This window comes from Gekko japonicus, unplaced genomic scaffold, assembly GCF_001447785.1.
Source record: "Gekko japonicus isolate JY-2015 unplaced genomic scaffold, Gekko_japonicus_V1.1 scaffold2857, whole genome shotgun sequence".
Taxonomy (NCBI): domain Eukaryota; kingdom Metazoa; phylum Chordata; class Lepidosauria; order Squamata; family Gekkonidae; genus Gekko; species Gekko japonicus.
This window is the reverse complement of record NW_015163692.1, coordinates 160,987-177,335: the sequence shown is the minus strand read 5'-3', so window position 1 is coordinate 177,335 and position 16,349 is coordinate 160,987. Positions and strand designations below refer to the sequence as shown.

The window sequence follows — 16,349 nt, the reverse complement described above, 5'->3', positions numbered from 1 at the left end:
GGGCAGGTGGGGGAAGTTCCTCCTCCCGCCCCCCCCCCAGGGGCTCTCAGCCGGCGGGAGCCTTGGGGGTCGGCGGAGAGGGAGGTTCGGGAGGACGGCAGGCCGGGGAGGGAGGGTGTTGTGTCCACTGACCACCACCGGAGGTCAGCGCACACGCCTGAGCTCAGGCCAGGACAACAATGGGACTAGGTTACTAGTCTCGCCACTGGGGGGAAACCAATGGGACCAAGGCGGGATAGTATAACCCGCAAATGGGACCCAGGGGTGGTCCCCTGGTATTGTATATAGTTGGCCGGCCGGCCATTTCCCCCTCCCTTTTGTTGTGTACTCAATAAAGCGTGCTATGCACTACATGGTCGTATGTCGTTCGTTCATGTGGCCACCCACTACACAATAGAGGGAGGGATGGAGGACTTATCTGGCAACCCCCAGCCCCAGGAGGAGTCTGGCTGCCCGGAGAACTCCCCCCCCCCCTGCCAGGCATAAGACCCCACCTGCCACCAATGCTCCCTCTAAGCCAGCAGTTCTCAACCTGTGGGTCGTGACCCCTGTGGGGGTCGAAGGACCCTGTCACAGGGGTCGCCCAAGACCATCGGAAAACACAAATTTTCATTGGTCTTATGATAGCAACAAAAATAATTTTATGGTTGGGGGGTCACCACAACATGAGGAACTGTATTAAAGGGTCGCCGCATTGGGAAGGTTGAGAACCACTGCTCTAAGCTGTGGAGTCCTGTGAGCAAAAATTCCACCTTGTGAGCCACTGGCATGAAAGTTGTGAGCCAGTGATTTGGCTGCTGCAGAAATCAGTTTCCTCTGGAGCCACATCCTCCCTGAGCTGAGAGAAAAATGTGTGAGCCGGAGGCTAAAAAACTGTGAGCTATCTCACACTACCTCAGCTTAGAGGGAACACTGGTCCTAATCAAGTCCTAAATCCATTTTAATTTAGCCCTGTTGCTACATGGTTAAGAGTTCTCCAATTTATGTCTGAGAAGGACCTTCTTCCTTCAAAGTCTTCATATCTCCCCTGGATCCTTTACTAGTATGGGCTATCGTCAACATTCATAGGCCCTCTCATTTATATTGGCAGAGTTCAATTTACCTTTTTTTTTAGATCAATCATCATTCTTTTAAGCCTAATTTATATGTGATTTTCACTCTTTAGACATTACGCAATTATAGCAAAGTTTAGAATGTAGTAGTACAAATGGTTTTAGTTCGTTTTATTAAGGTTATGATTGCTAAATATTCCCCAAGTTGGTTTTATGTATTCTGTATTTTGGTTTGTATTGTTGATGTAAACTGTTTTTCTTAATTAAAAAAAGGGGGGGGAGTTGTGTGTGAGAGAGATTTGGCTGCCGCATAAATCAGTTTGCTCTGGAGCCATCCTTCCTGAGCTGAGACAAAAACGTGTGAGCCAGAGGCTAAAAAACTGTGAGCTAGCTCACACTAACTCAGCTTAGAGGGAACACTGCCCGCCACCCCCTCCAGCTGGGGGAGGGGATGAAATTCTTTCCACAGCCACTGCTTTGTCCAGTAGCACCCCGAAGCTGGGCCCGCCTGGCTTTTAAGAACATGAGTGGATCGATGTTGGATCAGGCCAATGGCCCATCCGGTCCAACACTCTGTGTCACACAGTGTCTGAAACCCAGGGGCCATCAGGAGGTCCTCCCACTGTGCCCCCCCAAGCACCAAGAAGTCAGAGCTTCACTGCCCCAGACCTGGGTGCTGCCAGACCAACCACATGCATCCTTGACCAGTGCCCCTCATGGCTAGTGAAAGCTGGCGGTGAGGGGACATAGGGCCCACTGAGGGAACTTGTCAACTGGTCCCTAGAAGCAGGGACCTACCCAGAGTGCTTTTGAAAAAAAAAAATCAGCTTTGGATCCTTCCAATCCTTCCAATCACCGCCCAGTTTCAAATTTGTCGTTCCTGTGTAAGGTAATTGAGAAAGCAGTGGCTGGACAGCTTTAGGTTTTCCTGGGTGAGATATTGGCTCTGGATCCAGTCTGTCTTCAGCCCTGGCCACAGGACGGAAACCATGTTGGTCACCTTGGCAGACGATCTCCATAGGCAGCTGGATCGAGGTGGGTCAGCGCTGCTGTTGCTATTAGATCTGACGGCAGCGTTCGACACGGTCGGTTATGATCTTCCGACCCACTGCCTCGCTGACGTAGGAGTTCACAGTGGTTTACCTCGTTCCTCCATGGTCAGGGACAGAGGGTGGCGCTGGGAGAGGATGGGTCCTCTAGATACCCCTTGGGGTGTGGGGTCCCTCAGGGGACACTTTCCCCCTCCGATGTTGTTTAACATCTCATATGAGATCAAGGCCCTGCAGGACTTATTGCAGTTCCACAGGGCCTGCAAGACGGAGCTCTTCCACCAGGCTTTTGGTTGAGGCGGCAGACGTCCCTCCTTCCAATCTCCCACCAGTGGCCTGGATCTGAATGGACGTTGAATTTTAACCAATCTGATTTGACATCTGATTTTTCTTTTTCTACATGGTATTCTATGATTTCATCTTGTGCAAACTGTCATTTTAACATTGTTTTAATTGTATTATACTAATTGATGTAAACTGCCCATTTACGGGGGGGGGCAGTATATCAATCCATCAAATAAATAAATATATGCGCCCCCTTGCCCAGCTGGCACAGAGTTTCAGGCTTGGGTGTTACCAATATGCTGATGATGCCCAGCTGTATCCGCTATTGGACACCCACCCCGACGCTGCCCCAGAAAATCTGGCCTTGGGTCTGGAGGCCATTGTGGGATGGTTAAAAAAGAGCGGGTCGAAACTGAATCCGACAAAGACGGAGGTGCTGTGCCCCGGGGAGAGGGGCTTCAGGATGCAGGTTCGGTCTACCAGCTCTTGACAGGGCGCCATTGGCACCGGTGCAGTCCGCCAAGAGCCTGGGTGTGGTCCTGCGTGCCTGCATCCAATCTTAGATATATTTGCTACTCAGTTATGCATCTTTGCTCTAATTAGCGATTCCTGGCAACAACCCCCCCCCCCATATGTAATGGTTGGTGGCCTTGGTTTCTGTGTGTCTGAAGAAGTGTACCTGCACACTAAAGTTTATACCCCAGAACTAAACTTTGTTGGTCTTAAAGGTGTCTCTGGACTCAAATTTTGTTCCACTGCTTCAGACCAACACGGCTACCCCACCTGAATCTAGCCTATATATAAGAACATAAGAGAAGCCAATGTTGGATCAGGCCAAAGGCCCATCCAGTCCAACACTCTGTGTCACACAGTGGCCAGAAATACCAGGTGCCATCGGGAGGTCCAGCAGTGGGGCCAGGACATTAGAAGCCCTCCCACTGTTGACCCCCCCCCAAGCACCAAGAAAACAGAGCATTACTTGCCCCGGAGTCCCTCTCTATACCTTGTGGCTAATAGCCACTGATGGACCTCTGCTCCATATGCTTATCTAATTCCCTTTTGAAGCCGTCCATGCTTGTAGCCGCCGCCACCTCCTGTGGCAGTGAATCCCATGTGTGAATCACTCTTTGGGTGAAGTACTTCCTTTTATCCGTTCTAACCCGACCGCTCAGCAATTTCATGGAGAGCCCACGAGTTCTTGTATTGTGAGAAAGAGAGCAAAGTACTTCTTTCTCTACCTGCTCTATCCCATGCATAGTCTTATAAACCTCGATCATGTCACCCCTCAGCCCTCGTTTCTCCAAGCTAAAGAGTCCCAAGCGCTTTAACATTTCTTCATAGGGAATATCTTGTTAGTGATACTTCAGAGTCTTTTTTATGTTATCATTTTATTGTCCATTTTGAGATACGGTGACTAGAACTGCACACAGTATTCCAAATGAGGCCACAGCATAGATCTATACAGGGGCACTATACTATTGGCTGCTTTATTTTCAGTCCCTTTCCTGATAATCCCTAATATAGAGTTTGGCTTTTTTACTGCTGCAGCACACTGGGTTGATGCTACAACCCCAAGATCTTTTTCTCTCTCAGTCTCAGCAAGTTCAGAGCTCATTAGCCTTGACTTGAAGTAGGGATTTTTTGTCCCACTATATATCACCTTATACTTACCAACAGTGAACTTCATTTGCCACCTTGTAGCCCATTAATCCAATTTGTGGAGGTCCTCTTGGAGCTCTTCACAGTCAGCCTTGCTTTTCACCATCCTGAATAATTTTGTATCATCTGCAAACTTGGCCACTACACTACTCACCCCTAGTTCCAGATCATTTATAAATAACTTAAATAGTACCGGCCTCAATACTGATTCTTGTGGGAGGGCTTCTGGAGATATCGCACCACTGGTGGACCTCCTGATGGCACCTGGTATTTTTGGCCACTGGCCTGATCCAACATTGGCTTCACTTATGTTCTTATGTCTTGGGCAGGGATTCTCTGTCATCTTGGTGCTTGGGGGGCAACAGTGGGGGGGGGGCTTCTGGAGTTCTGGCCCCACTGGTGGACCTCCTGAGGACACCTGGGTTTTGGCCACTGTGTGACACAGAGTGCTGGACGGGATGGGCCACTGGCCTGATCCAACATTGGCTTCACTTATGTTCTTATGTCTTGGGCAGGGATTCTCTGTCATCTTGGTGCTTGGGGGGCAACAGTGGGGGGGGGGCTTCTGGAGTTCTGGCCCCACTGGTGGACCTCCTGAGGACACCTGGGTTTTGGCCACTGTGTGACACAGAGTGTTGGACTGGAGGGTCCATTGGCCTGATCCAACATGGCTTCTTTTAAGTTCTAAGAGAGATGTGTTTGAGTGTCTGTACAAGGCTCTCCAGGGACCAGAAAGGGTTTCATTAAAAATATATCTGCTGCAGACCTGATAACAGCTTGATTTGAGCACCTTAGAGACCAACATGGTTTTCGGTATAAGCTTTCAAGAGAATCCACTGTTCTACTGTACACCAACATCTTTGTCTTTTCCATCTGTCAGTGATTTTCTGGTTCTGTCCTGCATCTCTGAAGTTTCCCCCCTTCTCTCCCCCCTCCCCTCCAGCTCAGCCCTCAGTGAAGATCTCCCACACCAAGGCAGGGCCCCGGGCCCACCACAGCCTCCTGATCTGCACCGCGGCAGGATATTACCCCTCGGAGATTAATGTCAAGTGGCTGAAGAACGGGCAGGAGCAGACGGAAGGTCTGGGATACGCAGATGAGCTCCGGAACGGAGACTGGACCTTCCAGAACCAGGTGATGCTGGAGATGGTGCCCCAGTGGGGAGACCTCTACGCCTGCCAGGTGGAGCACAGCAGCCTGAAGGAGCCCATCACCATCCAGTGGGGTGAGAGACCGGAGGGCTCTCTTGTTCTTCCCTTTCCCATGGTCACATAATCCTGCACAGTGGGTGGGAGTCCTTGGTCTACCCTGATAATCTCAGAGTTTTGAGTTGGCCCAGTAGATGCTTACGAGGGAGGATTCTGCCTGAATGGTGTGATATCAGACCCTCTCAGGCAGTGTGGAGCTGGTTCAAGAACCTCCAAACTCTCTGCAGAGTATGGGTTTGTCTCCGTTTTCAACAGGAAGCCTCGTGTCCTTCGACTCTGGCCATTTCTCTTAAATTAATTGTCAGTTGTTGGAGTTCCATCTGTACAGCTCATGAACCGAATCCCCCTTGTGAAATCCAGCGGGTGGGAGGTCAAACCAGGCACCGATCCCTCTTCTCACGTGAGACTTCTTCTTCCCCCCCCCACCCCACAGTGCCGGAGATGTCGGACTCTGCCAAGAGCAAGATGTGGACAGGAGGCATGGGGGCCTTGCTGGGGGTGGTCTTTGGGGCCGTGGCCATCTCCCTCTACCTGAAGAATAAGAAAGGTAAGGGGGGCTCTGACCTGGGGGGCTCAGCGTTAAATAAATAAATAAATCTTTCAATTTATTAATCGCTCAATCCTACAGAGCTTGCTGGCTCTGAGCGATTTATAGTTACTCCATTACACACGGGACTAACAATGATTCAAGGGGCAAGGGAGAACAACATATAATCTTTAAATCACACACGTTCGCAGCCGACGGGGAGTTTTGTTCAGCTGTAAAGTCAGACGTGTTCCAACAGCATTTTTCCCTCGGCGTGGCTTGATGTCTTCAGCTTTCTCCGGACTGCTTCACGTTGCAGCGCAGCACTGCCACCGCCTGGCCAGATGGCCAATTACAGGCTTCCTTCATGCTGAAGAGTTCTTTCTAGGCTTTTTGGTCTTACGTGCTGGACATTCCATTCGTTGGCTAACACCTCCCCCACTGGGGGAGGGGGGTTAGTGTGCCCACCCTCTCTAAGGAATGGTACCCATTTTATCTACTCGCCGAAGCTTTCAAACCGCTGGGTGGACGGCAAGCTGGGGACAAGGCTGGTAGCTCACACCAGCACGGGGCTAGAACTGACAGCAGCTCTGTTCAGCTCAGATGTATTAACCAGAGGATAAATCCCCTGTGCCACCACTGCTTTGGAAGCGAAGCAGGGTTGGCCCTGGTTAGTAGGTAGATTGGTGGTAGTGGTCCGTGTTCTCTTCCTTCCCTGGGCAGTTCTGTTTTGGGTTCTGCAGACCAAGCTGGTCCCCTGCTATTAAGTCAAGGCCCCTCCCCCAAACCCGATAAAAACAAAAAGTGCACATGATGAACAGAAATGGAATATCTTATAGAGCTCTGTCATCTTTAAAAACAATTGTCATAGAGGACCCAAAGAGTCTCAGTCTCTCCCCCCCCCCCCCCGGGGCGCTTTTTTAGACTCTCCGGGGGTTCCTTTTGCAAGTCTCCAGGGGCCATCTGGAGGACCAGAGGCTTGGTCTGCTTTAACACTCAAAGTGGACGTTGGGGAGAGGCTCTTCTTGCATATCTCTCCTGGGGGGAAAGAAGAGCCAGGGCTGGGCATGGGGTGGGCTGAGGTCTCAGAAAGATCTGGAATCTCCTGGTCAAGAGCAGACCCTATGTTCTAGGCAGAGGAGGGCATGAAAGGGCCCAGGAGAACTAGGAGCCTTTGCCAGCCAGGCTGGCCTTGTGGCATCTTCCAGTCCTGAAGTGCTTTAAGAGAGATTATCATGCTGCAGTGGCTCAGAGGTTAAGACACTGAACTGCAGACTGGAAGGCTGGTAGTTCGGCAGTTTGAGACCCCGGTGCCACGTGATGGAGTGAGCTCCCATCTCTGGCTCCAGCTCCTGCAACCCTGCCTGTTTGAAAGAAAGGAATTGCAAGTAGATAAATAGGTATTGCTTTGGTGGGAAGGTAGCAGCGTTCCATGCCCCTCAGCATCTAGTCATGCTGGCCACATGACCACGGAAAAAGTCTTTGGACAGCACTGACTCATCGGCTTGGAAACGGAGATGAGCACTGCCCCCTAGAGTCAGATTCGACTGGCTTTCGAGCAAGGGAAACCTTTACTATCATACTTTTAGGACCTTGGAGTCATAGTGGATGGCTCAATGAAAGTGTTGACCCAGCGTTCTGCAATGGTGAAATAGACAATGTGTTAGGGATTAGGAAAGGGACTGAACATAAAACAGCCGATATTATAATGCCCCTGCATGGATCAATGGTGTGGCCTTCTATGGAAATACTGTGTGCAGGTCTGGTCACTGTATCTCAAAGAGGACATTGCAGAGCTGGGAAAAGTCCAGAGGAGGGCGACCAAGATGAGGAGGGGGTTGGAGCCCCTCCCCTGTGAGGAAAGGCTGAAGTGCCTCTGGGACCTCTCCGTTCAGAAAAGAGATGATTAAGGGGGACGGGACACACGAGAGAGGTTTATACAATTTTGCATGGGGTGGTGGAGAGAGCTGAAAAAAGAGAAATTTCTCCCCCTCTCCAGAAATACTAGAACTCGTGGGCATCTAAAGGGAACCTCCACCTTCAGAGCCAGTTTTGGTGTCGTGGTTAAAGTGTGCGGACTCTAATCTGGGAGAACCGGGTTTGATTCCCCACTCCTCCGCTCGCAGCTGCTGGATGACCTTGGGCAAGCCGTAGCTCTGATAAGAGCTGTCCTTGAAAAAAGAGCAGTTTCTGTCAAGGAGTTTGTAAGCCGCTCTGAGACACCTTTGGGTAGTGAAGGGCGGGGTATAAATCCAATCTCCTCCTCCTCCTCATCCCAGAGCCAGAAGGCCACATCAGGGGAAGGCCTCAGCCTCTTTGCCCTGTTGTTGGCCATTAAGAATAACTGCTTAGCCGCTTTGTGAGACAAGATGCTGGGCTAGATGGACCCTTCTGATGTGATTATTGGGTGGGGTAGTTCATAGTGCAGGGACCCCGCAGAGATCCACACCCCTCTAAGGGCTTTGACACTGCGTCTCTCTCTCTTTCTCCATAGCTGTCCCCACGGCACCTGCTGTAGGTAAGGCTCTCTGTACATCTCCTCCAATAATGTTATTTGTTTTTAATCCTGCCTGGCATGAAGGGCCGGGGGACGCACATCTTCCCTCCCCCTCAGCACAAGCCTGTGTGTCACTCACACACCTCCCCCCACTTCCTTGCCTTTCCCAAAATAGACACGAGGAGTGGGGGAGGGGAACCTTGAGGCCTTCCCCCCCCAGTGCCCTCCCCCAAAACAGACAATGCTGATCCCTGACCAGATTTTTTGGGGGTGGGGGGAATTTCACCCAGGGTGAGAGCGAGTGTGGTGTAGTGGTCAGAGTGTCAGACTAGGGCGTAAAAGACCCCGGTTCAAATCCCCGCTCCACCATGGAATCTCGCTGGGTGACCTCGGGCCAGTCACACACTCTGAGCCTAACCTATGAGGATGAAACGAAGAATGTAGTGAGCCGCTTTAAGTCTCCTATGGGGAGACACCTGGAGTATAAGTTGGATAAATATCAATAAAATAAACAAATTCTCTCCCAGGGTGTAATGGGGCCTTTCCCCAGCCGAGTAGAGGGGGACTTGTTATAACATTCCCTCTGCACTCTGTTAAGTCCCCTTCATCACCAGTGAACAGGAGATGTTGAAATTCTGGCTTCATTCAAAGACGGCTGAAATTGATTTAATATCATTCAGTGTGGATTGGCTTTCACTGGGCCAGTTCGATTCAAGTCCAGGAATACCTGAGAGAGTAAGAAGATTTTCACGGTCTAAGCTTTTGAGAGTCAGAGTTTCCTTGGTCAGACACCTTTGTCACCTTGGGGTTTCTTCTTTTCTGTGCCACCAGATGGTGCTTTAACTGAAACACTAAGAAAATACTTTGCCCCAATGGAGGAGGCCCATAACATTTCCGCTCTGGTAGGGGGTGAGTGGGAATCCTGCCCAACAGTGCTTTTTGCTTTGAGTCCTATTTATTTTATCTTCTACAGCCTCTAACAGTCTTTCTCCCTCTTTTCTTGCAGGGCTCATCGGTTAGTCCCAACGGCTCCAGAGCTCACCTCTGGGAAACCATTAGCAAATGAGATTTCGTGTACGTCTACTGATTCTGAATAATCTGTGTTCAGGCAGCATTTTGACCGACTGTTGCTTAAAACTGCTCTGAGTACTGCTGGGATTATTGCCGGGAAGTTGACGATTGGGCACGATCCCCCGCTAACAGCTGCTGCAGCAAACTGGCTACAAAAATTGGCATTGGTTAATTTTCATCGATGCCTTTAACTGGAGGGACTGTTCCCACTTTGCATTTTGTCTCATTAAAAAAAAAACCTTTGTAGAGAGTTGTCTATGTGAGTTTCGGCTGAGCCCTTCAAGCCAAGGTCTGTGGAAGCCTCTTAGTTGAGATTTTATCGCACCCTTTCCTCTGAGGAGCTCTGAGAAGATTATCATTCCTCCTCTCACCCTATTCCCCCCTCCCACAAACAACCCCATACAGTCAGTGTTCCCTCTAAGCTGAGTTAACGTGAGCCAGCTCACAGTTTTTTAGCCTCCGGCTCACACATTTTTGTCTTAGCTCAGGGAGGATGGCTCCAGAGCCAACTAATTTATGCAGTAGCCAAATTGTTTGCTTACAGCTTTAATGCCTGTAGCTCATAAAGCAGAATAATTGCTCACGAGACTCCACAGCTTAGAGGGAACATTGCATACAGTAGGGCTGACCTGACCTGAATGGTCCAGGCCCTCCTGATCTTGTCAGATCTCAGGAGCTCAGGAGACTCGGCCCTGGTTAGTACTTGGACAGGAGGCTACCAAAGAAGTCCAGGGTTGCTACACAGAGGCAGGTGATGCAAAACACCTCTGTTTGTCTTTTGCCTTGAAAACCCTATGCAGGGGTGTCAAACCGGCCTGTCCAGGGCTCTTATCCGGCCCTCATAACAAACGAGTTCAACACCTCTGCCCTACAGGGTCCACACAAGTTGTGATTTGATAGCACTTCCCACAACTATTAGAAGCTGCCCTGGCCTGGGTTCCCCAGGCTAGCCTGATCTCATCACATCTCAGAAGCTAAGCAGGAACCTACCGAGGAAGTCCAGGTTTGCTACGTGGAGGCAGGCCATGGAAAGCCACCTCTGAAAGTCTCCGGTGGGGACATCCTTACAGAGTCGCCGTAAGTCAGCTATGAGAGAGAGCGAATGGCCCCAGTGAAGTTAGTGGTGGAGAGAAGATTAAAACTTAGGCTTCCCAAGTCCCGAATGCTGTAGTAGATTCCCTCTTTTAAAGGAAAGAAATGGCAGCGGCGGTGGGAAGAGGGGTGTTCACCTTGACAAGGGGCAGGCTGTTCCTGATCAGCCAGGGATCTGAAATGCATAATTTTTACAAATAGGGAGCTCCTTGAAAGCACCTGCATCCCGTACCCATTCTAGTGGGTAATTGTTGGCTGCAGAATAGGGGAAAAAATAGATTTCTGGGGCCATTTGTTTGCTCTTGTGTGTATTTATTATAATACTCAGCCCCTCCCGTCTCTCACTTCACTTGCTAGTCCTGCAGCTCGCTGCATTTGCAATATTGTTTTAGAGGGGATCTGCCCCTACATGTTGCACAGGCCAAAAACATCACCCCGAAAGTGATGTTTGGCTCTCTATTTCTCCTTTCAACAACAAGCATTTTCAGTACAGTTGGTTCCTCTAGAGCAGTGATGGCGAACCTTTTAGAGACTGCGTGCCCAAACTGCGACCCAAAACCCACTTATTGATCGCAAAGTGCCAACACAGCCATTTCACCTGAATACTGAGGTTGTACTTTAGAAAAAACAACTCATACATTAACTTAAGATGATCCAAACAAAGTAAGGAAAGCAATCCAGTGAGTGCTCCCTTCATTTACTTAAAATTATTTGGCAGATTATTCAGCACTTTAATGGTGGTCTGGGCCTGGCTGGGGCAATGGCACGCGTGCCCACAGAGAGGGCTCTGAGTGCCACCTCTGGCACCCATGCCGTAGGTTCGCCACCACTGCTCTAGAGTATTATTCAAACGAGCATCATCCTCAAGAAGACCTCTTAACTGACAAATTGTTTGAAGGTTTGTTTAGTAAAGGAGGGGATCTACGTCACCCTCTCTGGCCTTTCATGAGTAAACTTTTGCTTCCATGTCAAGTAGTAGAGAGCTGCTCTGGAGCTAATCTGATCCAGGATGGTCTGGTTCCCTTCAGGTTTTGACCCTGTAACTTTCATGTACTTCCGGAAGCTGGTGGCCAGTTTTGAAAGCTTTTTGTTCTGATGAGTTATGCCACCACACATTGAAACTCTTTGTTTCCATTGAAAGTAACATGGATGGGAGGGAGACTTCTGGATCTGATACAGGAAAGCTAACTAGACACCTAGGGCTGAATCAAGCCTGACTAGAGTAATCCAAAACTGTATTGTAGAAGCTTTTTACACTGTGAACCTATCACTGATAAGCAATATAGTTGTTGTTGTTGTTCAGTCGCACAGTCAAGTCTGACTCTTTGTGACCCCATGGACCACATCACACCAGGCCTTCCTGTCTTCCGTCATGCTCCAGAGTTTGCCTAATTTCATCTTCGTTGCATCGATAACACAGCAATATAGTAGACTCATGTAAAAGCTATCTTTATTGTATGACCGCAAATTTAATTGCTGGTGTTTTTTATATTCCTTAAAGTTAATGTCTTAATAAAGAATAAAATAGAGCGAAGCATCTCTAAGAACAATCTTAAGCTGGTCAACACAGAAGTGAGCCCCCCTTCATTCAATGGGGTTTAATACCAGGAAAATGTTCTTAGGATGGAGACGGTGGCGCCGTGCTCGCAACGAAGCATCAAGAACATCTTATAGGACGTTTATGAGATCCTATGAGATGGCAGTGAAGGCTGCTAAGAGGGAGTTCTATGCAGCCAGGATTGCGTCTGCGAGCTCACGCCCAGCCCAATTATTTAGAACAATTCGGTCTTTGACAGCTCTGCCTCATGGCAGACAAAACAGTAGGGAATTCAGTTTGGTGTAGTGGTTAAATAGCGTGGACTCTAATCTGGGAGAACCGGGTTTGATCCTCCACTCCTCCACATGCAGCTGCTGGTGTGACCTCGGGTCAGTCACAAGTTCTTCCAGGACTGTTCTCTCAAGGGCAGTTTTCGGGAGAGCTCTCTCAGCCCCACCTACCTCACAGGCAATGCTCCCTCTGAGCTGCGGAGTCTGGTGAGCAAAAATTCTGCTTTGTGAGCTGCTAGCATTAAAGCTGTGAGCGAGCAATTTGGCTACTGCATCAATTAGTTTGCTCTGGAGCCATCCTTCCTGGGCGAAGACAAAAATGTGTGAGCCGGAGGCTAAAAAGCTGTGAGCTAGCTCACACTAACTCAGCTTAGAGGGAACACTGCTGACAGGGGGTCTCTTGTGGGGAGGGGAAGGGAAAGGAGACTGGAAGCCGCTCTGAGACTCCTTCGAGTAGTGAAGGGTGGGGTATAAATCCAATCTCTTCTTCTATATGTAATGGTTGAGGAAATACTGCTTCACTGTATCTGAAGAAGTGTGCTTGCAGATGGATGCTTACACCTTGAAAACAAAAAAGGTGTGGCCGAGAAGGCAGGGCACCTTTGGGAGGGGGTGTACCCCTCGTGGCTACAGGCCTGGGGGGCTCTCCCATCCCACAGCCTCCCCCATTTCCCAGTATCACCTTCTTCCCACCTAGTTTCATGGGGGGGGGGAGAAAGGAGTCAACGTGCATGGGCGTCTTGCGGGAGGAGAGAAAGAAGATGGAGAGAGAAGCAAAGTTCTTGGAAGGGGGTGCTTTTAATGCACTCTTCCCCTGGGACACAACCTCCCCCCAATCCTCTGTCTGCCTGCTCAGTGGAAAATTGTTGTTCAGTCGCACAGTCGTGTCTGACTCTTCACGACCCCATGGACCAGATTTCGCCAGGCCCTCCTGTCTTCCGCCGTCCTCTGACGTGTGCTCAACTTCATGTTCGTTGCATCTATGACACTGTCTAACCATCTCAAACTTTGCCGTCCCCGTCTTCTTTGACCTTCAATCTTTCCCAGCATCAGGGTCTTCTCCAGTGAGTGCTCCCTTCTCATTGGGTGGCCAAAGTCTTTGAGCTTCAGTTTCATTATCTGGCCTTCCAGGGAACAGTCAGGGTTGATTTCTTTTAGGATTGACTGATTTGATCTTCTTGCAGTCCAAGGGACTCTCAAGAGTCTTCTCCAGCACCATAGTTCAAAAGAATCTATTCTTCGGCGCTCGGCCTTCCTTATAGTAAAAATGGAGGCATAGCCAGGAAGGGATAAGGTTACCAGCAGGCCTGGAGAAAGGCCTCCTGTCCCTTCGGCCAAGGTTTCGTGGGACGGCACTCCCTCCCCCCGCCATGAAAAGCACTAGTCGCCCGTTTCCTCCTCTTCTAAAGGGTCAGGACATTTTTCTCCAGGCCTGTTGGCAACCCTTAATGCCCAAATGGATTTTGGAAGGAACATGCATTCGCTGTGTGGTGAGCAGCGTTCTCCTAGATCAGAGCCAGGTTCCCGCTTTTGTTTCCCCAAAGGCTGGGTTCCGCTTGGGGATGGGGGGGCCGGCGTCGGCGTGGGGAAGTGAAACCCGAGCGCTTCTGCTGCCTTTTCTTTTCTAGGGGGGGGGGGGGGGAGAGACCAAGCCCCTGGTCATTAACAGGTGGTGTCTCTTGGCCTAAGTGACATCCCTAGTAACAACATAAACATCAGGCAAGTGCTCTCTTCGGAGAGTAGGGATGGTTTCCTGCGTTCTGCCACCACCTCCATATATAGGAGGTGGTGGTTCTGCTCAACCACAAAGAAGAGGAAGAAGAAGAGAAGAGATTGGATTTATGCCCCGCCCCTTCACTACCCAAGGGAGTCTCAGAGTGGCTTACAAACTCCTTTTCCCTTCCCCTCCCCACAACAGACACCCTGTGAGGTAGGTGGGGCTGAGACAGCTCTTGACAGAAACTGCTCTTTTTCAAGGACAGCTCTACTCAGAAATACGGCTTGCCCAAGGTCATCCAGCCAGGTGCAAGTGGAGGAGTGGGGGAATCAAACCCGGTTCTCCCAGATTAGAGTCCACGCACTTAACCACGACACCAAAATGGCTGTCTCAAAGGTGTGTTTGCTACCTGGGAAAGGCCTGGGGGCATCTTTCCGCTCCTCCTGAGCGTTCCATTCTGCGACATCCAGGCTGTGACACAAAGCAAGAAGACCCAGCAGCCTCTCAACAATACAGTACAAAGATCCAATTTATTTCTTTTTTTTCCAGAAAGGCGATTATATAGAAATGTCGGGGAGGGCTATCGCCATGGGGAGGCCTCGCCCAGAGCATATCTGTAGAGAGAGCAGAATCCACACAAAACACACACCCGGATCTGCAGTGAAGAGCCTGGCCTGAGCGCAGGGGTGGTTTGCGCTCGAGGAAGCTTTGGCTTTATGCTGCGGAGTGCTGAGGTGCGAAAAGGTTCCTTCCTAGGGTCCGAGTCAAGTATTACGGGATGGGGGTTGCCGGGTTCATGGTGGGCGCCGAATCTTCCAAGCACAGTCTCCTTTTACTGCCAGTGCACAACCGGGTGGATCGTGTCCACTCCCTCCCTGACAGTGACTTTCAGAGGTCTCTCCGGGGTGGCTTCCTTTTCTACTGGCCCCAATCCAGTGTCATTAATAGCAGAGAAACTGAGCCGATGGACTTGCCACCTTCACTTTTCCTCCATGCCAAGAAAAGATTCACCTCAATGATGTCTGCCAGCCAGGCTGCTGTTAAAAGTCACAGGAGAGGAGCCGCTCCAAAGGAGGCCCCCGTCAGCTCACCTTCCTCACTAACAGACTGCTAACACTGAGATGGAAGACATCATAATAGTATAATGCCCAGTACCACAGCAGGCTCTCTCCAGCTTGCTGACATGGTAGAAATCACATGGCCAACATGGCCTACTCAGCAGTCCCAGCAGGCTCTTCTCAGACGTGGAACCAGAAGTGGGCTGAGAGAATGCCCCCCCCCCACACACACACAAAGAAGTGGGATGAGACAGACAGCCTCTCACCGCAAATCCCAAACTGCATGCCCCAACTGGAGGGGTTCAAGGACTGGAGAGGAGTGTCTTTCTTGGGAAGAGACCCTGGAGCGCCAGGAATGGAAACGACATGGGGCCATGAATGGCGAAGCAAGAGGACGGGGTCTCATGGATCATAGTAAAAATGGGATTTCTGTGGGCCCATTAGGGGGCTGGAGCTAGCAGCTCCTGGGGGGGGGGTCTGTCTTTGGAGGAAGCATGGCTGGGGGGGACAGTCTCACTCCTTCCCCAGCTGCCACCTACAGGGCCATTTCAGTGTGGGCCCTATGGGGTGGGAGGGGCCACATCGAAGGCTGCTGGAAATCAGGAAAGTACACACACACCCCGGTTCTCTGAGCTGACCTAGGCGGAAAGGCTTTGCCAAGAAAGGAGCAGCGGAGGATGCGGGTCGGGAAAGAGGCAGGAGCAGGTCTTGAGAGGAAGGGAAGGGTGTTGTAAAACTGGCAGATCCACTCATATTCACTCAAATGGACGGTTCTAGCATGAATGATGCTTCTGACGTAGCTATGAGGGGGGCTATCTTACAAGAGGGGGGTGATGGCAAGCTACGCCCGCTGGCATATGTCTCTTGGAAATTTAATGACACTGAACGCCACTGGTCCATGTGGGAAAAGGAAGCGGGGGCGATAAAGCTGGTGCTTTCGACCTGGCGTCATTGGTTGGAGGGGGCCCAGGTCCCATTTGAAGTGTGGACTGACCATAAAAACTTAGAAACGCTCAACCCCCCCCCCCCGCTGCCTCAACGCGAAGCAATTGCGGTGGGCAGACTTCTTTTCTAAGTTCCAGTTCACTCTGCACCATTTCCCTTGGTCTTCCAACTCGCTGGCTGACGCGCTGTCGCACCTCCCCCAACATGACAGCCAGCGGGATGTCATCTTGGACTCAGTGTTCACTCCCGCCCAGCTGGGGGGGGGCGGCGGTTACTACCAGAAGCAAGGTCGTACCTCCTACTCAGGTCAAAGTAACGGATTCCCAAGGAGGAGCCGACAAAGACGTCACCACCCCCTGGCTC

At 50.5% G+C, this 16,349-nt stretch overlaps 1 protein-coding gene across 1 annotated transcript in view; it reads left to right on the top strand.

Moving 5' to 3' along the window:
- LOC107107487 (HLA class II histocompatibility antigen, DP beta 1 chain-like) overlaps positions 1–9,752 on the top strand; it is a 10,575-nt gene extending 823 nt beyond the window's left edge. Inside the window, exons 2-5 of the mRNA XM_015407793.1 lie at positions 4,989–5,270; positions 5,687–5,800; positions 8,274–8,297; positions 9,283–9,752. Coding sequence (XP_015263279.1) covers positions 4,989–5,270; positions 5,687–5,800; positions 8,274–8,297; positions 9,283–9,296 — 434 coding nt within the window. The 3' untranslated portion in view covers positions 9,297–9,752. The remainder of the gene's footprint in view (positions 1–4,988; positions 5,271–5,686; positions 5,801–8,273; positions 8,298–9,282) is intronic.
- Positions 9,753–16,349: the final 6,597 nt, after the last annotated feature.